General features: G+C 42.5%; 1 protein-coding gene across 2 annotated transcripts in view; it reads left to right on the plus strand.

The window, feature by feature from the left end:
- The first annotated feature begins 7,429 nt into the window (after positions 1 to 7,429).
- The window catches only part of LOC129820914 (5-hydroxytryptamine receptor 2A-like), a 35,181-nt gene continuing 14,614 nt past the window's right edge, over positions 7,430 to 27,996 (plus strand). Inside the window, exons 1-2 of one of the 2 annotated variants that reach the window (XM_055878028.1) lie at positions 7,430 to 8,229; positions 26,246 to 26,446. In XM_055878028.1, the coding sequence (XP_055734003.1) occupies positions 8,199 to 8,229; positions 26,246 to 26,446 (232 nt within the window). In that variant the 5' untranslated portion in view covers positions 7,430 to 8,198. Of the gene's footprint in view, positions 9,543 to 26,245; positions 26,447 to 27,996 lie in introns of both variants that reach the window. The other variant, XM_055878027.1, reaches the window with a different exon arrangement.

Here is a 27,996-nt window from a genome sequence, read left to right on the forward strand (position 1 = left end):
GATTCTTCGATGCTATTGCAGTTCGCCACAGGATGTTTTTGTGCTGGTCGAGGGCAGTCAGGTCTGGAGTGAACCAAGGGCTATATCTGTTCTTAGTTCTGCATTTTTTGAACGGAGCATGCTTGTATAATATGGTGAGGAAGTAACTTTTAAAGAATGACCAGGCATCCTCAACTGACGGGATGAGGTCAATATCCTTCCAGGGTACCCGGGCCAGGTCGATTAGAAAGGCCTGCTCGCAGAAGTGTTTTAGGGAGCGTTTGACAGTGATGAGGGGTGGTCGTTTGACCGCGGACCGTAGCGGATACAGGCAATGAGGCAGTGATCGCTGAGATCTTGATTGAAGACAGCAGAGGTGTATTTGGAGGGCAAGTTGGTCAGGATAATGTCTATTAGGGTGCCCATGTTTACGGATTTAGGGTTGTACCTGGTGGGTTCCTTGATGATTTGTGTGAGATTGAGGGCATCTAGCTTAGATTGTAGGACTTCCGGGGTGTTAAGCATATCCCAGTTTAGGTCACCTAACAGAACAAACTCTGAAGCTAGATGGGGGGCGATCAATTCACAGATGGTGTCCAGGGCACAGCTGGGAGCTGAGGGGGGTCGGTAGCAGGCGGCAACAGTGAGAGACTTATTTCTGGAGAGATTAATTTTTAAAATTAGAAGTTCGAACTGTTTGGGCATAGACCTGGAAAGTATGACAGAACTTTGCAGGCTATCTCTGCAGTAGATTGCAACTCCTCCCCCTTTGGCAGTTCTATCTTGACGGAAAGTGTTATAGTTGGGTATGGAAATCTCAGAATTTTTGGTGGCCTTCCTAAGCCAGGATTCAGACACGGCAAGGACATCAGGGTTGGCAGAGTTTGCTAAAGCGGTGAGTAAGACAAACTTAGGGAGGAGGCTTCTGATGTTGACATGCATGAGACCAAGGCTTTTTCGATCACAGAAGTCAACAAATGAGGGTGCCTGGGGACATGCAGGGCCTGGGTTAACCTTCACATCACCAGAGGAACAGAGGAGTAGTAGGATGAGGGTGCGGCTAAAGGCTATCAAAACTGGTCGCCTAGAGCGTTGGGGACAAGGAATAAAAGGAGCAGATTTATGGGCGTGGTAGAATAGATTCTGGGCATAATGTGCAGACAGGGGTATGGTGGGGCACGGGTACAGCGGAGGCAAGCCCAGGCACTGGGTGATGATAAGAGAGGTTGTATCTTTGGACATGCTGGTCTCAATGGGTGAGGTCACCGCATATGTGGGAGGTGGGACAAAGGAGGTATCAGAGGTACGGGGAGTGGAACTGCGGGCTCCATTGCAAACCAAAACAATGATAACTAGTCTGAACAACAGTATACAAGGCATATTGATATTTGAGAGAGACATACAGTAAGGCATAAAGTAATTGCAGGTCTTGATTGGGAGAGCTAGCTAAAACAACAGGTGAGATAACAGCAGCTAGTCAGCTAACACAGCAACAGCAGGTAAAATGGCGATGACTAGGCAGAGAGGGTCGGATTTTTTTTTTTTTTTTTTTTTTTTTTTTTTACCTTCATTTAACTAGGCAAGTCAGTTAAGAACAAATTCTTATTTTCAATGACGGCCTAGGAACAGTGGGTTAACTGCCAGTTCAGGGGCAGAACGACAGATTTGTACCTTGTCAGCTCGGGGATTTGAACTTGCAACCTTCCGGTTACTAGTCCAACGCTCTAACCACTAGGCTACCCTGCCAATTAACTACACACAGAGCCTGAGTTAAAACACAGAGCCGACAGATAAAACACAAATAAACAGAATGGAGTACCGTGAATTAATGGACAGTCCAGCAGGCATCAGCTATGTAGCCAAGTGATCATAGTGTCCGGGGGGCAGCCGTAGATGGAGCAGGGAGGCCGCCACTACGCTAGCACGCAGCGTTTAAAGTTAGTAGCCCGGGGGTGGTCTGCTCAGACGGAGGCCGGTTGAGGGCACAGCGGATGGGGTATTCGTCGGCAGACCAGACGTGGTGGTGCGGCGGGGCGTCGTGTCGACAGAGAATCCAAGCCAGATGGCGAAAGAGGTATTGTAGAATTTTGTTTGCTAACTGGTGCTAGCTTCGTGGCAGTGGCACTAGCTGCAAGCTAGCTGTGAGGATCAGAAGTAGTGGCTCAGGGATTACGGCAGGAATCCGGCGTTGTTGTGGAGAGACAATCCGATGCTGGTAAATTGGTGAGTAATATCCAGGCTAATAACAGGGCTGGTGTCTGTGCCGAAGGTAAAAGCTGCTAGCAGTGGCTAAAAATGACTAAATAGCTTGTAGCTGATTAGCTGGTTAGCTACTGGGGGTTCTTAAATGTGTTCCAAAGTTAAGAAAGGTAAAAAAATAATAGCAATTCCGTATCACATTGGGCGAGGTAGGTTACCGGAAGGTATAATCGAATTAAAAATCGAAAAGAGATAGGATTTTTTTTTTTTTTTATATATACAAAAAATACGAAAAATACAAAAGTACACGAGAGGACGAAACAAAACACGCCTACACTGCTACGCCATCTTGTTTTATAGTGGTTTATAGTATGATCTCTGTAATTGCAAACAAAGGTTTCTGTACCAAATATTAAGTTCTGCTTTTCTGATGTATCAAATACTTATGTCATGCAATAAAATGCAAATTAATTACTTACAAATCATACAATGTGATTTTCTGTATTTTTGTTTTAGATTCTGTCTCTCACAGTTGAAGTGTATCTATGATACAAATTACAGACCTCTACATGCTTTGTAAGTAGGAAAACCTGCAAAATCGGCAGTGTATCAAATACTTGTTCTCCCCACTGTACATATATACAGGGTCAGTGCCAAATGTAAAATGTGCAGGGATACTGGAGTAGTTGAGGTAGCTACTGTATATACATGTAGGCAGGGTTAGGAGAAAGTGACTGTTAACCGGATGAATAATAATAATAATAATAGTAAACAATATGGCAGCAGCATAAGTGGTGGGTAGGTGGGTGTGTGTATGGGAGTGTGAGGGTGTGAGTGTGTGTGTGAGCAAGAGTGTCAGTGTAGGCATGACAGGCAGATATACAGTACATGTAACCAGGGATGAAAAGTGACTGGTAGCAGGAATATATAAATACTTATTTAAAATACCATTAGTATATTACCATATGTAAATAGGATAAATAAATATATCTACTAATGGTAATGTCTATCAATAGTCAATGAACAGCAGCGTAATAGTGGTAATGAATCGAAACAATAATGATTTTAGCAACAGCGTAGGTCTGAGGGTGTGTGTGGGTGTAAGTGTGTAGGTCAATAATGATTGTCTTAGTGTGTGTAAGAGTGACAGTGAAGGTGTATGTGTCTGAATGAGTAGAGACCTGTGGATAAAAACGGGACAGGGAGGAAAAGTAATATAATAATACATTCCAATAAGAATCCTTCTTTTGTACATCATGACAAAGGATTCAATTATTCCACTTGATTACAGTAAATCTCCACAGATGCTTGGTTTTTTTGGCACTTTTATTAAGCGCTCCGGTCATAAATTAATGGACCTCCCTTGCCTGGGATGAATTATTTTGGCAGGAGGAGTGGAGGAATGAGAGAGGAGTGAGAGAAGAGCTAGGGGAGTGGAGGAATGAGAGAGGAGTGAGAGAAGAGCGAGAGGAGTGGAGGAATGAGAGAGGAGTGAGAGAAGAGCGAGAGAAGTGGGAGGAGTGAGAGAGCAGTGAGAGATGGGGGAGAGAGATCAGTGAGAGAGCAGTGCGAGAGATGAAAGATCAGTGAGATAGGAGTGAGAGATGAGGGAGAGAGATCAGTGAGAGAGGAGTGAGAGAGAAGTGAGAGAGCAGTGAGAGATCAATGAGAGGACAGGGAGAGAGGAGGGAGAGAGATGAAAGATCAGTGAGAGAGGAGTAAGAGGAGTGAGAGAGCAGTGAGAGAGCAGTGAAAGAAGAGTGAGAGAGCATTGAGAGAAGAGTGAGAGGGTAGTGAGAGAGGAGGGAGAGGAGTGAGAGAGGAGTGGACTGGGACGATATGAATTAGAGGGTTTGACTCAGCACAGCGGTAGCAGGGCCAAGCTATAGGAAATATGGGTTTGGGACCTGCAGGAAACTCTCAGCTATCAGCTCTATCAATAGGATTTGTGGAGTTTCAATAGTCCTTCTAGTTGATTCTGTAATGCACTGTACTGTAGCTGACATCTGCAATGTTTAAACTTTGGTTCTGTTGGAAAAGAACAGCAGCTGTGTATGATTTGTATGATTTATGCTCTCCCTGCAGAAGCATTCAATAGTCTTGTTATGTTAACAGTCTTTTGAGTGTGTCTGACTGTCAGAGTGGTAATATAATGTGTCTGTAACTGCCTCGTTTTATCACTACAGTGTGTTTTGCGTGTGTGGGGCTGTGTATGTTTGTGTCTGTGTGTGCCTGTGTGTGTGTTGTGTTGCGTGTGTGTATAAATGTAGGCAGCTATCTTTGCCAGGCAGCAGCCTCTGCTTATATCAGGGTTTTTTTCAGCTCTAATTAATGTTGACTTATTCAGTCAACACCACCACAGTGTAGCGCTTTGCTACACAAATTAGCATATAGCTAATTGAAAGGGCAAACAAACTAGCCGAGTCCTCTCTGTTATGTGGTTAGGGGGACCACATGCCCCAGATTGTGCGGGACAGTCCTGCACTTTTCCCTTTGTCCCGCAACCAAACAATACTGTCCAGCATTTTATCAACATATCCAAACAAATCAAATCAAATCAATATTTATTGGCCGCATACAGAGATTTTCAGATGTTATCGCAAGTGCAATGGAATGTTTGTGTTTCTAGCTCCAACAGTGCAGTAATACCTACAGTAGCAATACAAAACAATACACACATAATCCAAAAAACACCACTAATTTGTAAAAAAAGGCTGATTTGTCACATATTTCAGTCAGACATTCCAACATGTCTCTTGCAGTCATGTTGTGCTTAGATATATCATAAGGATGTGGTACTGATGATGTTAAACACGTCTCCAATCACTGTTGAGATCTAATATTCTGCACAGCGCAAGACGAGACCTAGGCCAATGTCATAGGCCAATTGTCACATTTCTCAAATCCTTTCGGGCTAAATTCCAGCTAAAAACTTGGAGAGGACCTTTAGGCCTAACTACTTACAAAAAGCGTGCTTCTGACAAAGAGCTACAAAAGTAAGTAAATAGCCATATTAGATTGAAAGATAAGGTTCTTTCGTCGAACTTGTGAGGCTCTCCGATGCTCATTAGTTGCTCATTCAACATATTTGCTGCTATGTGATCACCCTATATGTGGTGCCGGCTGTCACTATGTGGTGCCGGCTGTCACCATGAATATGGGCTCCTGAGTGGCACAGCGGTCTAAGGCACTGCATCTCAGTGCTTGAAGTGTCACTACAGACACCCTTGTTTGAATCCAGGCTGTATCACAACCGGCCGTGATTGGGAGTCCCATAGGGTGGTGCACAATGGTTTGGCCGGTGTAGGCCGTCATTGTAGATAAGAATTTGTCCTTAACTGGCTTGCCTGGTTAAACAAACTTTTTTTTAAATCTCTTTCATATAACTATACATAATTTATATTAATCCAATTTTATCCTTGTATTTCCGTTATCGCTCTCATGACTCAAGGTCATGCTGTTGGCTTCAGAGAAAGGTCTGAGTGGGGCTGTTATGTTCCTTGTACCTGTCTGCCTGCATGCAAACAGTACATCTATCCATGCTTGAGTATGTATCTAAATATAAACTAAGCAAAAAAAGAAATGTCACTGTTTCACTGTCAACTGCGTTTATTTTCAGCAAAATTAACATCTGTAAATATTTGTATGAACATAACAAGATTCACCAACTGAAACATAAACGGAACAAGTTCCACAGACATGTGACTAACATAAATGGAATAATGTGTCCCTGAACAAAGGGGTGGTCAAAATCAAAAGTAACAGTATCAGTATCTGGTGTGGCCACCAGCTGCATTAAGTACTGCAGTGCATCTCCTCCTCATGGACTGCACCAGATTTGCCAGTTCTTCATGTGAGATGTTACACCACTCTGTTACCCCATTCCCGGACATTTCTGGGGGGAACGGCCCTAGCCCTCACCCTCCGATCCAACAGGTCCCAGACCCTCAATGGGATTGAGATCCGGGCTCTTCGCTGGCCATGGCAGAACAATGACATTCCTGTCTTGCAGGAAATCACGCACAGAACGAGCAGTATGGCTGGTGGCATTGTCATGCTGGAGGGTCATGTCAGGATGAGCCTGCAGGAAGGGTATCACATGAGGGAAGATGATGTCTTCCCTGTAACGCACAGCGCTGAGATTGTCTGCAATGACAACAAGCTCGGTCTGATGATGCTGTGACACACCGCCCCAGACCATGACGGACCCCCCACCTCCAAATCGATCCCGCTCCAGAGTACAGGCCTCGGTGTAACGCTCATTCCTTCGACGATAAACACGAATCTGACCATCACCCCTGGTGAGACAAAATTGCGACTCATCAGTGATGAGCACTTTTTGCCAGTCCTGTCTGGTCCAGCGACAGTGGGTTTGTGCCCATAGGCGACGTTGTTTCCGGTGATGTCTTGTAGGCCTGCCTTACAACAGGCCTACAACCCCTCAGTCCAGCCTCTCTCAGCTAATTGCGGACAGTCTGAGCACTGATGGAGGGATTGTGCGTTCCTGTGGTAACTCGGGCAGTTGTTGTTGCCATCCTGTACCTGTCCCACAGGTGTGATGTTTGGATGTACCGAACATGTGCAGGTGTTGTTACACGTGGTCTGCCACTGCGAGGACGATCAGCTGTTCGTCTTGTCTCCCTGTAGTGCTGTCTTAGGCGACTCATAGTACAGACATTGCAATTCATTGCCCTGGCCACATCTGCAGTCCTCATGTCTCTTTGCAGCATGCCTAAGGCATGTTCACGCAGATGAGCAGTGACCCTGGGCATCTTTTGATGTTTTTCAGAGTGAGTAGAAAGGCCTCTTTAGTGTCCTAAGTTTTTATAACTGTGACCTTATTTGCCTACCGTCTGTAAGCTGTTAGTGTCTTAACGAGCGTTCCACAGGTGAATGTTCATTTATTGTTTATGGTTCATGGAACAAGCATGGAAAACAGTGTTTAAACCCTTTACAATGAAGATCTGCGAAGACATTTGGATTTTTACAAATTATCTTTGAAAGACAAGGTCCTGAAATGGGGACATTTCTTTTTTAGCTGAGTTTATGTGTGCTTGAGTATGTATCTAAATATGTAATGTGTGTGTGTGCTTGTACTTTATGTCTTCCTACATGTTTCTGTTTGAGCGAGTATGTGAGAGACCCCAGAGTGGGAGGAATGAGGTGGTCCTTCGGTGGGCACAACAGGGGGGTTCGTGCACAACAGGGTGTTCTCTTGCTCTGTGGTACTCGGCACAGACACTGCTCAGAAAGAACCCTGTATGCACACTACGCTGCCTGGATTCAACTGATTTCTCACTGCGAAGCAATACCTTTACGAGCTCTCACAGAACAACTCCTAAAGCTACTGTGTGTAAACTGAAGACCTACCCTGGAATGTGCCAGGAGGGAGAGCTGCCTGAAATACAGTACAGAAAGCCTGCCCTGTGTGAGAGTGACAGAGAGAAAGAGAGAAAGAGAGAAAGAGAGGGAGACAGAGAGAGAGTGAGTGAAACAGGAAGAGAGAGAGGTACGTGGAGAGGGGAGCAGAACAGAGAGGGAGTGAGGCAGGGAGAGCGAGAGGCAGGAAGAGAGAGAGAGTGAGGCAGGGAGAGCGCGAGGCAGGAAGAGACAGAGAGTGAGGCAGGGAGAGCGAGAGGCAGGAAGAGAGAGAGAGTGAGGCAGGGAGAGCGAACGAGAGAGAGAAAGAGGCAGGGAGAGCGAACGAGAGGCAGGGAGAGAGAGAGAGAGAGTGAGGGAGAGAAAGAGAGAGAGTGAGGCAGGGAGAGCGAACGAGAGAGAGAAAGAGGGAGAGAAAGAGAGAGAGTGAGGCAGGCAGAGAGAGCGCATGTGAGTGTGTGTGTGTGAGAGAGAAGAAACGGTACACAGTGGAGTAGTGCTCAGTGACTGGTGGCTGAGGTGAGATGTAGAGCTGTAGGGGACTTCCTAATAATCAGGGGACCTGAAGACCCTGTCTTTTGTCAAAGAGGAAACAAAACGATCTGGGCTCTGTAGAGGCTGGACTAAAGGGCTGAAGGAATATGGAAGAAAAAAAGGAGAAACGGAATAAAGGTAGAGGAATGTTTTCAGTGTGACTGTTTTTCCCAAACCACCATTTTCCATCCATCACATCCTTCGAAACTCACCATCTTCCCAGCACAGAGGGCGGACCTGGCTGGAAGTGTGTGTGTGTGACAGTAAGGAAGGGAGGAAGATTGTCTGTGACACCTGTCGTCACTCATTATGCTGTTGATCCATCTCCATAGCACTCACACACACAGGTGCAGTTCCTAGCGAGCGCAGCAGAGACACCTGAGGATTTCCTGACACACACACATACCTCCTGTCTCATCTTCTCCATTGAAATGACGACGTCAGGTTTAAACCGAGCGAACGCTGCCTTCTGACAGTGTGGATACCTTCTGTCCAAACTGGCACACTAGAGTTGAGCACATTCTTATCATTATACTTTCCTGATTTCAAATGGATTCAACCTCTTTGATCAACAGGTAATAATGTGGACCTGAGAAAAGGATTGAATGTGAGAAATCGTGCTTAGGGTAATTGTCCTCCGGTTTGGAATACTTGGAACAGAGCGAAAGTCATAGAGCTCTCTATTGTTCGGGGGAGTTTTGCCAAGTTATTGTTGCTCTCCGTTTCCGTCCGTCATTAGCTACGACTACTTCAAGAATTAACAGAGGTGAAGTCTGTACCCATGGATAGCCTCCTCTGACTTAATCCCACATGTAGTTTAACACTGACAGACATTATGAGGGTTGACTTTGAGCTCTGAGCATGTGGAGACTCTTAAGGACCAGACCTATCCCTCTCTGCTCCTCTCTCACCACGTAACAGACTTGTAAGAGTGAGTGTGTCATTGTAAGGCACGTGCTGGAGGTGTATGGCGGCTGACATAATGAACCTGCATGGGAACGTATCGGAGTTGATCTCTTCTGCCGTCAGAGCCATAACGCTTCCGTCCTTTGACCCCGACCCTGACCCTTGGCCTAATGGTCCAGAGGGACTTCTGGGAAATAAAAGCAGGATTTTTTCAAATGGGTGTAACGGGAATGATGGCGGCAATGTGCATGATTTTCCGCCAGGCAACTGGACGCATAGCGGCAGGGTTTACAGTGATGAAGCAAGGATTCTGGAATCATCGCAGTGTGTGAAGGGGATGACAGCAGTGGACAAGAACTGGGCTGCTTTGCTGATCCTGGCGGTCATCGCCGTTACAGTGACGGGTAACATCCTGGTCATCATCGCAGTGTCTCTGGAGAAGAAGCTCCAGAACGCCACCAACTACTTCTTGATGTCGCTGGCTGTCGCCGACATGCTGCTGGGCATCCTGGTCATGCCCATCTCCATGGTGACAATTCTCTATGGTGAGTTCCAGCTCAAGTTCAAAACTTTATTGTCTCATTGTTTGGTTAAACATTTACATTTGTCTTTGGCTTGCACACTTTGGTTTTTATTTGTAGAGGTAGTTTAACATGAAGATTGGTACAGTTTTATTTTTTGCTTATTGGATTTAAATGAAATGATACCAGATTACTTTAGAAAAACATTTGGGCGTTGACTGCTCAGATAAAAACGATGACATAAAGAGTCGTTGTGTTGAAACACCGTGCGATGTTTAAAACGATGAGAATCGCAGAATGGTGAACTTACTAAATGACTGAAGAGTTTGACTGTGTGATATTAGGTGGCTTCTTGTGTAAATATTTTCTGTCTGGATTTGAATGATTTCAGACACAGCACAGTAAAGATGTACAAAAAAACAGAAAACAGAGAATTACATGATAATACTTACAAAGTCTATAAACAAGAGTGTGTTTTGTATATTTGACATTTACATTACTGTTCTCAGATGTTGTATTCATAGATTTTAGATTTTTATGAAAATGTTTTTTTTGCAAAATGCTATATATCCATTGCTTAGCTGGAATGGAATGGTCGTATCCTGTATATTTGAGTGTACAGGATTTGGTTGTCTAACCTAGCTATCTGAAGAAGAATGCAGGTACTGTAAGTCACTCTGGATAAGAGCATCTGCTAGATGACTAAAATGTCAAATGTAAATGTTTTACATACATATCTCCTATTACTGTATTGAGTTATTATATATATTTTTAATTCAATATTGTAGTCACAAATGTATCATGTGTACAGTTCTTTATTAAAAATGTAATTATTTGTTACATTTGACTGTGTAAAACCTAGCAGTACTACTTATTTCTCTGAGTGAGGCATCTGAAATAAAACCATCAAGTGATAGATTTGAAATAAATAGGTCTGTCATTGAACAACCCCATACAATGATTAGATAGTGAAAAAAACACACCAATCTCTTTCATAATTTATTTAAACAATAAAAGCTCATTTACCTACATTTCTGAAAATGGATATATAGCGTTTTGGAATGAAACTCTTAATTTATTTTTTGTAGTATTTAGTATGTATTTCATAATTATTAGTAGCCCAAATTAGCTGCTGCCAAGGCAGACGCTTCTCTTTCTGGGGTCCAAACATGAAACAATGTCTGTGTGTCTCTTCACAGTCCCTGTTGTGCCATGAGGTGCTCTTTTATCTGGTTCTTGAATCTGGTTTTATTACTAGCTTGAGTTACCTGGGGTGGCAGAGAGTTCCATTTAGTCATGGCTCTATTTAATACTGTTTGCTTCCCAGCCTCTGTTCTGGACCTGGGGACTGTGAAGAGACTTCTGGTTGCACGTGTTGTTTGATACCGATGAGTGTCCGAACTGTGTGCCAACTGCTTGAACAGACACCTTCAACACATCAACACCTCGCACAAAGACCAACAGTGATGCAATCAATCTCTCCTCAACTTTGAAACAGGAGATTGAAATGCATGTCATTGACATTCACCTTCCGTGTACATCTAAATGCAATGCATGCTGCTCTCTTCTGGACAAACTGCAATTTGCTTATGTTTTTCTTGCCTAAAAAAAATGTTTGGTTGACTGAGATGTCAAGAAAGCAGACCTCTTTCCTATTTTAGTAACCATTGAGTCTATATGTTTTGACCATGATATCTTGCTATCTAGGGTAACAGCCAGCAATTTAGTCTCCTCAACTTGCTCAATCGCCACATTATTCAATAATAGATCCAGATGAGGTTTAGGTTTGAGTGAGTGATTTGTCACAAAAATAATGTTTTAGTTTTTGAGATATTTAGCAACAGCCTATTTCTAGTTACTCAATCTAAAACTGACTGGAGCTCTACGTTAAAGGTGTCAGTTATTTATTTTACTGTTGCAGCCGACGTGTATACTGTTCAGCATACATGGAAACACAGGCTTTATTCAAGGTCAGTGGAAGGTCATTAGTAAAAACAGAAAACAATAATGGGTCAAGCCAGCTGCCCTGTGGTACACCATACTCAAACGAATTTTCATTAGAGAGGCTTCCATGAAATAAAACCCTCTGTGTTCTATTGAATAGGTAACACTCAATCCATGATAAGGCAGAGGATGTTAACCCATAACACGTTTTTTCAGCAATATGTTATGATCAATGATATCGAAAGCTGCACTGAAGTCTAACAATCTCCCAAAATCGTATCATTATCAAAGTATGCTGGGGCTGACATTCTTCATTGTTGTGTTGTACAGAAATAGTTGGTTGTTTAACATTATTATTAAAATTGTTAGAATGATTAAGTCATGCGTGGAAACTCCAGCTATGTGGTTTTGCAATGTGTTGATATTTTGGTTATATTTATATGTTATATACACCGGTTAGTTTATTACCTACACCAACCTGTTCACAAAAATGTATCGCTCCTACAGGCAGTGAGTCACATCACTGTAAAGTAGACAGACAGGCATCTTGTTACTGTTCTATTGAACGTTAGCATGGCCATAACAAGTGACCTAAGCAACTTTGAGAGTGGTACAGTATGATCGCCGGTGCCAGGAGCACCGGATCCAGTATCTCAGAAACATCCGTCCTCCTGGGCTTTTCACGCACAACAGTCTCTAGTGTTTACCGAGAATGGTGCGACAAACAAAAAACATCCAGTTTTTTGGCAGTCCTGTGTGCGAAAATAGCTACTTGATGAGAAAGGTTGAAGAAGAATGGCAAGAATCTTCTAAGTTAACAGGCGGTCCATAAACAGAACAACAATGGTGTGCAGAAAGGCATCTCGGAACACCCAACTTGTTGATCCTTTTCACAGATTGGCTATATTGCACCCAACACAGGGTTCCACTCCTATCAGTTCAAAACAAGAAGAAGCGGCTCCAGTGGGCACGCGATCACCAACACTGGACAATTGAGGAGTGGAAAAACATTACCTGGAACATGACAGCGAGTTCAGTTTACTTGATTGGCCTGGACAGTCCCCAGACCTCAACCCAATAGAACATATTTGACATGAGATGGAACGGGCTGTTCACAGCATGAATGTTGAATTATTTTGTTCCCCTTTATTTAACTTGGCAAGTCAGTTAAGAACAAATTCTTATTTACAATGACCCTAACCCGGATGACGCTGGGACAATTGTGCACAGCCTTATGGGACTCCCAATCACAGCTGGTTGTGATACAGCCTGGAATTGATGCCTCTAGCACTGAGATACAGTGTCTTAGACCACCGCGCCACTCGGGAGCACCTATGTACCACTGTCCAATCTGCAGCAACTATGGAACGTTTCCGACATTGTGTAGAATGCTCCGAAGAATTCAGGCTACTTTGGAGGCTAGGCGGGGTCTGACCCTGTTCTAGACAGGTGTACCTAATAAACTGGTAGCATTGAACGTACCAATTACTGGGATTGTTACTGAATATGGGCTATATTGCGAGCATCCCTTAGAGAGAACTTTACTCTGGAAGCTGGATAGACATGTACAGTCATACTATGGAAGCTGTCAGATATTTGCCTATATGGCTTTGTATTTTGATTTATGGCCCCCTTAATAGAAGCCTCCACCCCCATCTGGTCTGGTGAACATACCACATACCCACAATGCTTTGTGCAAGTAATGAATGTCACCATCATTTTTTTCACCTGAAACATGGAGTGGAGAGGACTGAATAGAGTGCTGACTCTCTCTGAATAGATCTCTCTCTCTCTCTTTCCCAGCTTCTCCGGGGATTGGAGTTAGACAGTCTGTTGTTTCCTAAGTCCCTCTCCGTGCCTTTCTAAATGTGTAAATGTCACAAGTCTGATTCTATAAGGAGCTTTAAGCCCTAAGTAGGGGCCTCATTTGCATGAAAATTAGGAGTGTAGTAAATTAGTCTGAAGGAAGTGTGCTTCTGTGAAAAGTACGACCTCTGCTGCTTATTAGATGTTCCCCTTTAATAAGCAGACAAAGGAACCCATTAAATGTTGGGATGCCAACAGAAACTCGTCAGATACTTTGTCATTATTTTCTTGTGTTGCTACTTTGTCGCTAAATTGCCCACAGTGGATTGGATTCATCTGGCACATGAAAAGACTGAGCAAACAGAGAATCTTTTCATTACAGAGAGAACAACAACTGTATTACAGGCCTGTCTGTCCATTACATGCTGTTGGCGATTAGACGTCTTGATTTGTATGAATGCATATAAATTAGGTTTTACACTTTGAACAGTGTTCAGAGGCAACCAATACTTTATTAGCTTGCCATTGCCATAGATTATGTGAGGGTTTATTAATTGTCTGCCTTTTGGTGATGTGACACCAGATTACAGCACCACAGGGCTCCGATTCAAGGTAGGGTAGAAGATGAACATGAATAGTCTCACCTGACAGCCATTCTTAGAAGGCTTGCGAGATTAAAGCCTTCATGGTCCACTGAGTTATAATCAATCACTCTGTTTTATAGACACTTTTAACTGGGCTGAGTGGTCACCAAAGGCGACGTCTGGATGTTCATGAGAACAGAGTACTCTGTTATGGTCTAAATGGAGGTTAGCCAGACCCTCCAGTCCTGTCCTGTGGGACTTTTAGACAGGAAGACAGCACCTTTCTTCAGCCTCGCCACTCATTCAGCTCTACTGCCCTCTGGAAATAAGGAAATGATTTAATCTCTTTATTGATTTGTCTCTCTCTGTCAGGATCCTGATACCTGGTTTGTGTCTCCCACCTCCACCACTTTCATGGCTTTAATCGCTCTCCTTTCCTTTGCTTTGTTTTGCTTCCGCTCATGTACTGTTTCGCTCTTAGAGGGGTGCATGACAGAGAAAAACAGAGACCTCTTTTCAGAGTTTGTGTTTTTGAAGACAGAAGTTTTTGACGGGCAGGTATGCCATGTTCTGTTGCCGATGGAGTAAGTGTGCTCTAGTTTCTTGGCTAGATCATGACATAGAGAATTAATCATTGTCTTCCTACTGGGCACAGATATCAGTTCAATGTCTAGTTTTGATTGACTTTTAGTTGATTTTCATGTGAAATCAAAACGTTTCATTTAGGTAAAAGTTGTTTGAAAAAAGATGAAATACCCTTATGTTGATTATTTTTTGCAAATCCAATTAGTTTTCCATGTTGATTCAACGTCATCGCATAGATTTTCTGGGGAGGAAATTACGTGGAAACAATGTTGATTCAACCATTTTTTGCCCAGTGGGTTATGACTAATGCTTAACTAAGGGGAAATGTTTCATATAACCCCGTAAAATTCTTTGACCCTCGCTCTTTAGACTGTCTTTATAGAAGAAGATTACCCCCTTGGTAAAAATAGACCTAATCCCCTGGGTGATGGACTAGAGAGAGAGAGAAAGATGGAGAGAGAGAGAGAGAACAAGAGAGAGAGAGAGATGAGTGGTTCTGTGGTTAGGGAGAAAACTTGGTTTGTGCTCAGACGTTTAACCAGACATGGGGGAAATTTCAGGTCAAGCCTGCAGCAGCAAAACAAGATTCAAAAGAGCAGCCAGTATGAGAATTAGGCTGGCAGGTAGCCTAGCGGTTAAGATCGTTGGGCCAGTAACCGAAAGGTCACTGGTTTGAATCCCAAAGCTGACTAGGTGAAAAATCTGTTGAAGTGCCCTTTAGCAAGGCACTTAATTGCTCCTTTAAGTCGCTCTGGATAAGAGCGTCTGCTAAAGGACAAAAAAATGAAGGAACGACTGAGTCTCAGCAGCTTCTTCTCAGACACGACCAAACACAAAACAAAGCCTTGTCATTATCTGCTCTCAGAGAACCAGATGTGTTAGCAGGGCAAAAGAGGGGTATACACCAATGCAGGATCAAGGAGTTAGCCTGCTAACTTGCCTAAATATTCTGAAATTATTTATTTAAGATATAAACTTAAAATGGGCATGGTCTACTTAACAACCAAAAACACATACAATATGTACGTTTCTGGTTGTTTATCAAAGTTAGCTGGCTAACTCATCGATGCTGCTCCTGTAGTATACCCCTCAGGTAATTCACAGACGGAGAGATACAAGAGGAGGAAAATAAACAAATTGGTTTCTAGAGCGAAAGACAAGAGATGGGAATGATAGAGTTCCTGATGCTTCAATCAAGGGAGGGACTGGGAGAGAAACATCTGAACGAGAGAGAGAGACAGAGGGAAGAGAAGGACGAGACAGAAGCCCTGTTTATACCTGGTTTTAACTTGCATCCTTTGTCCTGATCTTGTCCACATTCTGATTGTGCCCACATTTTTAGAAAGGTGTAGACAATCAAAAGACATATTGTGATCTGATTGTGATCAGATCATCCTGCCCACCTCTGGAGATAGTCAGACACACATTGTGTCTGGATATCTTACAAGTGTCGACAGATTGGGATAGAGTAACTATTTAAATCATGATTATTTTGCCCTCAAAAATCATTGGCAGATGGTACCATTGACTGAGAACATCAATATGTGTCTTACAATATTTAAATAAATATTATTTTGAAAGAATAGCTGTGAAATAATTTGCATAAGGGACCAGGAAATCTGTTCACAGTGCAGACACAGTGGATGGATAACAGACACATTTTAATACCATGCGTAAACACATTTTGGGAAATGTGGGCAAAATTAGAATGTAGACAAGATCAGGACAAAGGACACATGTTAGCACCAGGTATAAACGGGACTAAAGAGGGACCAGAGAGAGAGAGCGAGAGAGAGAGAAAGGGAGAGAAAGAGAGAGACAGAGAGAAGAGGAGGCTGACTGAATGTATAGGTGTTTGATACGGGGGCAGTTTGAGAAAGAATTTAGAAAACAGACCGAGAAAGAGAAATGGAGAGATCAAGAGAGGTGAACATCTTTTCTTGCTTATCCTCCCACCGTTATTTGAGCTACATAACTACCCTCATTTGGGGTTCTTTGGTACATGATGTCATGGTCATGGATAATTGATAGTTTGTTTCTGATCCACTGTTTATGCGTCTGTATTATTGGTACAGGCCCCGTGTTTCAAATTCTACCTACTGGAGCCCACCAGCGCTTTACTGTGTAAATGCTGCAGTTAGAGGCAGAGGTAGTGGATTGGGGGATGTATTTATTTATATGGCTGTGTGTTTATTTTTGGAGTCTCTGACTGCTTCCAGTCCTCCTCTAACTAGTTATAAAACCCGATTACACCAACGTCAAGACCAGGAATGGGGGCATCAACCATGACAGATTGTACACATGCATGCACCGCACACACACACACACACACACACACACACACACACACACACACACACACACACACACACACACACACACACACACACACACACACACACACACACAGTCAGTATTGGCTTTTAAGAACCTGGTATCAAACAAAAAAATACTGCTATTGAACCCCAGAATAATACAGGATATCAGTAATGAACACTGTATCCACGGTGATAGACAATTTGGGAACACGTCAGACATAAATGCTGTTACCAGGGTGATGATGAACCCCAGTTTAAATCCAAATGACTGGTTGCCATGACTCTCATCCATTGACTCAAGCGTTGTAACTATTGGCCTCACTGTGTGAGGTGTGCAAGTGTGACACATACTGCATTGTACTCTCAGAGTCGTTGTTAAGAAATCTCAGTTATCCAAACTATGAACCTGTGGACCAGACAGCAATTACTGATGACTGAGAAATTGTCTTTGGTTGGGTGAAAATGAATGCAGAACACTTTATGACATAAATAGTATGGCACACAGTAGATGGACTGTACGTGTCAGCTTCATTCTCTGAATATTATGTGGAATTGTAGAATGTGTAAACAATGTAGAAAGACTGGTGTCTTCCCTTCTATTTTGACATTTCTCTGACGTGTGAGGGTATAGATTGTAACTACAGGTGTTGTGGGGAAGCTAATCTGATGTTTCCAAATGAACTGGGATTTAAGCTCAGTCAGAATACCCAAGATGACTACTGATGTCACCTGACACACCAAACTGCAGCAAAAGTCATAGGTCTCAGAGGAAATGAGTGAATTAGAGACAGAACGAGAGACAGAGCAATAGACACATTGAGAGACAGAGCGAGAGACAGACATGGACAGACGGAAAGAGACGACTACCTCCTTAAATGTCTGCTCCTATCCACTGTATTCTTTCCTAGATTTTCTCATTGGTTATCGTGTTTTGTTGCTTTGTGTTCGTGTCAAGGTCAGTGGCCACAGGGCTATGAAATTATGTATGTGACTCTCAGTCACTCTAGTACATTCTACAACATTCATATCACCCTATAACCAAGTTAGTTTTGTTTAAATCCAACAACAAAATTGTATCTTGCACTCATGCCAATAAAGCATTTGAAATTAAACAATTAAATCGAGAAAGACAACAAGAGAGACATAAACAGAATATACAGAAACAACTTACAAGAGCCTTAGTAGGATAATTGGTTTTCCAAACTTTTTCCTGAAGCGATTACCCAGCTCGCATATAACGTTCTGAGAACCATATGTTTCTTAGAGTTTGTTGAGAGCGTAGTTGTTCTATGGTTATTTTGCATACAACCTTCCCACAACTTTCTGGGAATGGTGCTTCACATTGGGTAAAAACGGTTTGTATCAATGTTGGTTACATGTCATTTCAACCCCCCAAAATCTTGAATGAATGTACAAAAGTGATTGGATTTGCAAAAAGTAATCAACTTAATGGTATTTTGGTTGAATTCACATTAGTTGAAAACTCAACGAAATATAAATTAAAATTAAACGTTGAACTTACGTGTGTGCCCAGCGTGTGCCCACATGCACACTGATTTAAAGCAACGGTATTCTAAGAATATGCTTGTTTAAAAATTCTGCAGCTGCAATTAAAAAAATAATAATCTTAACAATTAAAAAATAAATAGGTGACCCCGAAAGCCGATGGCACTAGCCATAATACTGAATCTGCAGAAGGGACGAGTGAAGACAGATGGACATGTGTAAATTAGACGTTCATTCATACTGCATATATTAGACCTATTATTACTGAACCCTATAGGCTATAATGCAGCAACTTTTTCACAAGAAAAAAGTTAACAGCTGATGATGAGATGATACAGTGCACTTGGAAGGTATTCAGACCCCTTGACTTCTTCCACATTTTCTTACGTTACAGCCTTATTCTAAAATTGTCCTTTTACCCTCATCAATCTACACACAATACCCCACAATGACAGAGCAAAAACAGGCTTTTTGAATTTTTTGCAAATGTATTACATATAAAAAACAGAAATATCACATTTCCATAAGTATTCAGACGTTTTACTCAGTACTTTTTTGAAGCACCTTTGGCAGCAATTACAGCCTCGAGTCTTCTTGGGCATGATGCTACAAGCTTGGCACACCTGTATTTAGGGAGTTTCTCTCATTCTTCTCTGCAGATCCGCTGCACAGCTATTTTCAAGGCTCTCCAGAGATGTTTGATCGGGTTCAAGTCCTGGCTTTGGCTGGGCCACTCAAGAACATTAAGAGACTTGTCCTGAAGCCACTCCTGCGTTGTCTTGGCTGTGTGCTTAGGGTCGATGTCGTGTTGGAATGTGAACATTAGCCCCAGAGTGCTCTGGAGCAGGTTTTCATCAAGGATCTCTCTGTATTTTTCTCCCTTCATCCTTCCCTCGATCCTGACTCGTCTCCCAGTCCCTGCCGCTGAAAAAGATCCCCCACAGCATGATTCTGCCATAACCATGCTTCACCGTAGGGATAGGTGCCAGGTTTCCGCCAGACGTGACGCTTGGCATTCAGGCCAAAAATGTCAGTCTTTGTTTCATCAGACCAGAGAATCTTGTTTCTCATGGTATTAGAGTCCTTTAGGTGCCTTTTGTCAAACCCCAAGAGGGCTGTCATGTGCCTTTTACTGAGGAGTGGCTTCCGTCTGGCCACTCTACCATAAAGGCCTGATTGGTGGAGTGTTTCAGAGATGGTTGTCCTTCTGGAAGGATTTTCCTATCTCCACAGAGGAACTCTGGAGCTCTGTCAGAGTGACCATCAAGTTCTTGGTCACCTCCCTGACCAAGGCCCTTCTCTTCTGATTGCTCAGTTTGGCCGAATGGCAAGCTCTAGGAAAAGTCTTGGTGGTTCCAAACTTCTTCCATTTAAGAATGATGGAGGCTACTGTGTTCTTGGGGACCTTCAATGCTGCATAAATGTTTTGGTACCCTTCCCCAGATCTGTGCCTCGACACAATCCTGTCTCTGAGCTCTACTGACAATTCTTTCGACCTCATTGCTTGGATTTTGCTCTGACATGCACTGTCAACTGCGTGACCTCAATTTAATTTACCACATGTGGACTCATGAAACTTCTCAAGGATGACCAATAGAAACAAGATGCACCTGAGCTCAATTTTGAGTCTCATAGCAAAGGATCTGAATACTTATGTAAATAAGATATTTCTGTTTTTTTTTTTTTATTTAAAAAAAAAAAAAAAAAAAAATTGTTTTTGCTTTGTCATTATTGGGTATTGTATGTACAGATTGATGAGGAGTTTTCTTTATATATATACATTTTAGAATAAGGCTGTAACGTAACAAAATGTTGAAAAGGTCAATGGTCTTAATACTTTCCGAATGTACTGCACATATACAATTACATAGATACAGACACATTACCGCAAGGCAATGTGGTATCGGGGGCGTCAAGTCTAGGTCTAAGAGGCTTTGAAACAGCTTCTACCCCCAAGCCGTACGACTCCTGAACATCTAATCAAATGGCTACCCAGACTATTTGCATTGCCACCCCTTTTACGCTGCTGCTACTCTCTGTTATTATCAAGGCAATGACACTTTCATAACTCTACCTACATGTACATATTACCTCAATTACCTCAACTAACCGGTGCCCCCGCACATCGACTCTGTGCCGGTAACCCCTCTATATAGCCACGCTATTGTTATTTTACTGCTGCTCTTTGTTACTTTTATTTCTTTTTCTGGGAGGGTGGTATTTTTCTGAAAACTGTGTTGTTGGTTAAGGGCTTGTAAGTAAGCATTTCACTTTAAGGTCTACTATACCTGTTGTATTTGGAGCATGTAACAAATACAATTTGATTTGATTACAGAGATAGAGACGAAAAATGCTCAACCTCCAGATGAGTATAAGGGGGAAGTTTAAGTACAATTCTTTCAAGCTTGTTTGGTTTGTTGCTTATTCTTTAGATGTGTGGGGCTGCTGGTGAACCATGATGTGCAGGCATAATCAAAATGACACTTGACTAGCTAGGTTTCCATCCTATTGGCGACAGATTTTCAAGCGAATATTCTTCATAAAAACAATATGCCATTTCAGAGTTTCCTTCAGGAAAATTTGGCACCAGACAACATGACAGGGAAGATTTTAATGCACCAGACATTTGATACATTTACCGGACACCCATATGCATTCAGATCCAGTCTGGTGCAGCCAGCACCATCAATAAACAAGGGATATTGGCCAAGTGAGCCACATTTACGTTACCTTAAAAACAGCCTATAACAAATTACAAAAGCAGTATTCCTTGTGTTTCGATGTGTAGCACTTGTATTGGTTTTTAGGCTACTTTCCTAAAACAATAATTGTCCACCTCATGGTTCAGTTGTCAGAGATTTGAGCACTAAATGTATCAAGGCATTGCATGCAAAGGCCTATAGGCTTATGTGTCTACTGTATGATATTAACATTTTAATAAATATACACTGCCGTTCAAAAGTTTGAGGCCACTTAGAAATGCCCTTGTGTTTGAAAGAAAAGCTCATTTTTTGTCCATTAAAATAACATCAAATTGATCAGAAATACAGTCTATACACTGTTAATGTTGTCAATGACTATTGTAGCTGGAAACGGCAGATTTTTTATGGAATATCTACATTGGCGTCCAGAGGCCCATTATCAGCAACCATCATTGATGTTCCAATGTCACATTGTGTTAGCTAATCCAAATGTATCATTTTAAAAGGCTAATTGATCATTAGAAAAACCTTTTGAAATTATGTTAGCAGAGTTGAAAATGGTTGTTCTGATTAAAGAAGCAATAAAACTGGCCTTCTTTAGACTAGTTGAGTATCTGGAGCATAAGCATTTGTGGGATCGATTACAGGCTCAAACTCGTCAGTCTATTCTTGTTCTGAGAAATGAAGGCTATTCCATGTGAGAAATTGCCAAGAAACTGAAGATCTCGTACAACGCTGTGTACTACTCCCTTCACAGAACAGCGCAAATTGTCTCTAACCAGAATAGAAAAAGGAGTGGGAGGCACCGGTGCACAACTGAGCAAGAGGACAAGTACATTAGATGGTCTAGTTTGAGAAACAGACGCCTCACAAGTCCTCAACTGGCAGCTTCATTAAATAGTACCGGCAAAACACCAGTCTCAACATCAACAGCGAAGAGGTGACTCCGGGATGTTGGCCTTCAATAAGAAAAAAAGCACAACCATCCCCAAAGCAAAAATATATATATAAAAATAAGTTTGACAACACTCCCCTGTTTTAGACCACCCCTGCCCCCAGTAAATTTTGACCCGTCCCTCAACTGGCCTGAATTGGTGAAGATCATAAGACATGTCTGTTACAGAGTGCAAGCGGGAAGAGATGGTTAGATTTTTCGCCCCATCAGATCTCATTTTCATCAAATCTGCAAGGTTACAGTGATTTGAATTGAATTTGAGTTTCCATGCATCATTTACAAAGGGTTTAAGTTACGCCCATGCATCTCAAGTTTGGATTCAGCCCACAGAAAATATAAGGTCGCATAGGATCTCATAAAAATGCAGCCAGACATCTGCGGGTTACCCTGCTGGTCAGTCACTCCCCCTGCTCTGCTCTTCACCTCTCTCCCCCATGTGACTTGTTTGTTTAGGCTGTACTGTTCAGCAAATTGATGATCAGCAAATTGCCTTCTACTCTCTTCCATCTCAGAGCTTTCCGTTTTCACCCTCTCATCTCCAATTATCTCCATCTCTTTTTCTAAATACACACCTGAAGATGAATAGAAGTGTTGCATTATTATTACAAACACATTTCCTGGCTGTTTCAACATCATACACACACTCACATGGTCTGATGGTGTGTTTCTAGGTTCTGAACAGAATGTAATAACTGTGAACGTAATCTTCTCAAAAGGAGCAGGCCTCCTGCTGTTCTGAATAAGAATCACAATCTTCCAGCTAATATACAGGATTGGTTTTGTCAGAACACAGACATTATGTTGGAATAACCTGTCATTGTGTCAAGATTTTTACCCCATTGTACTGGCCCTGGTGGAATAGAGTTCTGTGAGCTTTCATGTCAATTAGTTTATTTCACATGTTCGTGGAGAGATTTAGGGTTTATAAAGTCAGACTCATTCTGTATGGTAATGACTGTGACGAGCACCTTTTAGAATTTCTTTGATGTAGAGCGGTAGAGAGAGAGAGAAGAGGAGGAGGATAGAAAGGGAGAGAGAGAAAGAGAGATTATAGAGAAACACATTAGAAATACACTATTTACAATTCACCACTGACATACAGTATGGCAGCCTTGAGGAAGTAAATAAGACAGGGGTAGAGAGAAAAACCTTGTTCAGATTTCTCTATGCCGGTTGGGTCCACATAATTGAACAAATCCTTTAGCGGTCTCTGGAGCGACTCTTTATGTCTGAGTCGTTGATGAAAGACTTGGTGTATATACAGTTTGTGGTCATGCAGGTCTCTAGCTCTCCATCTCTTTGTTTTCTCTCCATCTATGCCCCTCTCCTCTCACTTTATCTTTTACTCGTCCTCTTTCCCCTTCTCTACCACTCTTCTCCCCCTCTCTCCCTCCACCCTGCTCTCTGTTTTGTAGGAAACACAAATCCAGCTTTGGTCAGGGGGAAGGAAAGCAAGCCTGAAGCTGTCAGCGAGTTTGAGGAGAAAAGCTCTTTCATTTATCTCCAGTGCCCAGATTGATGCCCCTGCCAATATCTGTATGAAAATATACAGCCTCCCTCTGTGGATAAAGGCTGCTTCCCTGGATTCCGTGCCTCTGGGCTCTCTTCTGCTTCCGTCAGTCAATATTGTTTTGTTTCCCGTTTTTACCCCACTGGGTACAGCAGGCGGACAAGCGAGAAAAAAATTATAACTTAACCCGACTTGTCCTCTTTCTTAGGGTGTACAGACGAGCGTGTGCACTTCTCTGCCGGAGCTGTGAAATGCTTCAGTGTCAAGTGCTTTTGAGTTTTTGAAAGGAGTGAAAATAGGTCCCTTTTCAGCAGACTTCTTTTCAAAAAGCGTTGAGGGGTAATTGACTGTGGCTGCTCTGCCTGGCCTTAGACCAGCATTATGGTTGCAGGTCAGAAAGACTCATTTAGGCTAAATCCTACAGGGTGGGATGGAGCCAAATCAGGCAGGATCTGCTGGTCATACACTACACGACTTCTAAAATCTTAACTTGCTCACATTTTCCCAAATCTTTCATTCTGTCCATCATCAAACCCCAGGATGCGTGTGCTCGCATCACACGATGATTCCCCAGTTGATCCTGCCTTGCGTTTCTCAGTTGGCGTAGGAAAAAACAGTAAGCTGCTGTATTAGTGTGCACATTGTTATGTGTAGAAACATCAAAAAAGAGACAGAGGTGCAGAATATAGACTTGTATAAAATAATAATGGGGCCATTTGCATGACCCTGTGCCTCTTGTGGGTCGAAATTTCACTTAAGGACCAACCAAATGGTCTAAATGAGCAAAATCCGGAGCACCGGATTTCTCTCCACAGCTGAACCAATCTGTCTTCCATCAACTCGGTCCACACAGTGCTTGTTGTTGTTGCTTTCCTCTTCGCTATCAGTGTTTTGGTCTCACATGCTGAGTGCTCATCGGCTATTGGCAGCAGTCCTTGCCAAATCACATTTTAGCACAAGATGTACAACCAACATATCAGGATATCCGACAGGGGTCTGGAGAACAGAACAGCCATCATCGGGTCGTCCTTGACCCGCTCAAACTACGCGAGTCCCAACGTACTGGTCCTAGCCAAAGTTCATAGGATTTCACCCCGATCATGAAAGTTCATGGCAAAATCGTGTAGGGAAGGTACTAGACTATACAGGCCACAGGAGGCACATCATCATCATTATAAGATCCTAATCTGCAAACATAGACTGGGTCCATTTTCCTCCCCCTTCCCTATATCTTCACTCTTACCTCTCTTTCTCTTCCCTCCATCCATTATGGCACTCAGATGGGCAGACCAAAATATCTTATACGATAGAGAAGTGCATGCTGGGACGGCTTGAGGTCTAATGACTTCCCACTTCAGAGAGGTGAGAGAGAGGTAAGAGATGGAGAGAGAGGTGAGAGAGAGAGTTGCTGATAAAAAGATGTAGAAAGAGGCATTAGCATTGCTGGAGGTCTAATCCTTTTCCACCTCCATCGGAGAGGAAAGAGAGAAGTGAGAAAGAGTGATGAAGTGTGATGACAGAGAGATAGAGAGGAAGGAAGAGAAAGAGAGAGACATAGGGCTGTCAGTCCGTGACAATCAGTCCAAATAAACAGGCTTTATGTAAGGCTCTCCTTCAGGAGAGAGGAGAGGAGCGGGGGAGTCTGTGACCTCCCAACAGAGAGAAATAGAAATAGAGGAGGATAAATGGGAGAATGGAGAAACAGTGTAACTACCACATCTGACTGTGCATGCCAACAGTGAGATTCCCTATCTCCAGCTTATTATCACATTCTACTGCCTGGTCTTTATTCTGCACTTTTACTGTGTACTCTTTTCATTTGGAGGTTGTATTTAGTTGTGTCTGTATGGGGGATGTAGCTACAGTTTCTCAAAAGATAGGGCACAGGGGCCTCTCTAAACTGCCTTGTACATTCTGAGAAAGGCTGCTTTGCGCTGTGTGTGTCATAGCTGTCGCTTTCCTCATCCTCGGATGAGGTGAGGAGAGAAGGATCTTCGGACCAAAATGCGGAGTCAGGGAAATATGCCATCTTTATTATAAATACGATGGTCACGTAACAAAACAAAACACTTTCAAAACTACAAAATAACAAAACGACGTACAACGGAACCTGAACATAAACTTACATAGACAAACGTAAACTCACGAACAGGAACGGACATCGAAACATACGAACAGCCAAACAGTCCCGTTTGTGAAAATATATCGAACAACACGAAACATCACAGGAGACAATCACCCACAAACAAACAGTGAGAATGCCCTACCTAAATATGACTCTTGATTAGAGGAAAATGCAAACCACCTGCCTCTAATCAAGAGCCATACCAGGCAAACCGAAACCAACATAGAAACAGATAACATAGACTGCCCACCCAAAACACATGCCCTGACCATAAACACATAAAAACTAACATAAATAGGTCAGGACTGTTACAGTGTGTGTGAACATCAGACTTACTTTATAACACACACACACAAACTATGTTTTAGAGGGTTTGGAGGTGTTCGAGGCATCTGAGTCATTCTATTTTATGTGTTTTGGTCACCTCATAAGAAGCTTTTTAGTTGCTATTACAACCCAACAACTCTTATAAAAACTTCACTGTCTCTGCAAATGCATTTAACAACCAACACTAATTCCATAAAAATAAATGTGGTAGGTGCTGAAAGTCTCACATATATCGTGTAACTGGTATTCCCAATACAAGACAGGCTTGCTGTAATTGGTATTTAATTTCCTCTGTAAAAAAAGTACATCCGCAAAAAAACTATTTCCCAGAGTTCATTGAGTTTTCACTGTGTCCCCCCCTACAGACCACTGGTGGCCCCTGCCCTCAGACCTGTGCCCTATCTGGATCTACCTGGATGTGCTGTTCTCCACAGCCTCCATCATGCACCTGTGTGCCATCTCTCTGGACCGCTACATCGCCATCAGAAACCCTCTCCACCACAGCCGCTTCAACTCCCGAACCAAAGCTCGCCTCAAGATCATGGCTGTCTGGACCATCTCTGTGGGTAAGAGACTGTAAGACAAGTCTGCACAAGTATATGATGCCCTCTTACTTTAGAGAGAGGGAAAGAGATAGAGAGAGTGAGGAAGAGAGAGAGGAAGAGAGAGCATGTGGGTCTTTCTATAAATAATGGGATCAACATTTCAAAATGGTTTGAAGCAAAAATAAAAAGGATTTTCGTGCAGTTCCACATGTGCACTTAGAGGAATAAGTGTGAATATATGCAAATTGAACCATAACTCCAGCTATACAACAACATAGGACTAGGATTATAATCCTTTAAGCAGGGTTCATTAAGACATTAGCAAGTAAAATTCAAGGACTTTCAGGGACTTTTCCAAGCACTTAATTGTTATTTTCACTGACCTCAATGTTATACAATTGTATAATTTACATAATTGTACATATAGCGCCTAATATATAACAACCCCATTACCACTTTAAGAATAATGCATTTAGGGCAAAAAGGCCAACAAGTAGGGAGGGCATTAGCACTAAGAATAATAAAAAATGTTGGTCTTGCCAATGCATTGATTTTCTAATTATTATTACATTCTAAAATATGTGAGAATAAATGGGACATTGCCTGACTAAATAAATTGGATGCATGCATGACGATTTTTCTGTAGCCTACATGGCCGACGCAGGCACCATGAATAGAGCCATGAATAGTGGTAGCATGAATCTCACCATCGCTGTTATAAAATGAGAAAGCGACCAAAAAACTGGTTCCTTTTGTAATGGAAGGATTTGTATGGAAAGCCAAGTTGAAGCCAACGTTGGATGTTGTCGTCATAATAACCTGGTTTTAACGCCACAGAGTTGCGCAACACCCTTCAATTGAAGCTGCGGAAACAAACAAAAGAGGCCAAATCTCTCATGAAAACGGATCAAAAATGTAATAACTTATAAATTGGCTACAATTTAGCATTTGAGTCAATTGGAGATGTACCTGTGGATGCATTTCAAGGCCTACCTTCAAACTCAGTGCCTCTTTGATTGACATTATGGGAAAATCAAAAGAAATCAGCCAAGACCTCAGAAAAAAATTGTAGACCTCCGCTGATTCATTCTTGGGAGCAATTTCCAAACGCCTGAAGGTACCACTTTCATCTGTACAAACAATAGTACGCAAGTATAAACACCATGGGACCACACAGCCTTCATACCGCTCAGGAAGGAGACGCGTTCTGTCTCCTAGAGATTAAAGTACTTTAGTGCGAAAAGTGAAAATCAATCCCAGAACAACAGCAAAGGACCTTGTGAAGATCCTGGAGGAAAAGGGTACAAAAGTATTTATATCCACAGTAAAACGAGTCCTATATTGACATAACCTGAAAGGCCTCCCAGCAAGGAAGAAGCCATTGCTCCAAAACCGCCATAAAAAAAGCCAGACTACGGTTTGCAACTGCACATGGGAACAATGTCCTCTGGTCTGATGTAACAAAAATTGAACTGTTTGGCCATAATGACCATCATTATGTTTGGAGAAAAAAGGGGAGGCTTGCAAGCCGAAGAACACCATCCCAACCGTGAAGCACGGGGGTGACAGCA

The sequence above is a fragment of the Salvelinus fontinalis genome, chromosome 23 (genome assembly GCF_029448725.1).
Source record: "Salvelinus fontinalis isolate EN_2023a chromosome 23, ASM2944872v1, whole genome shotgun sequence".
NCBI classification, from domain to species: domain Eukaryota; kingdom Metazoa; phylum Chordata; class Actinopteri; order Salmoniformes; family Salmonidae; genus Salvelinus; species Salvelinus fontinalis.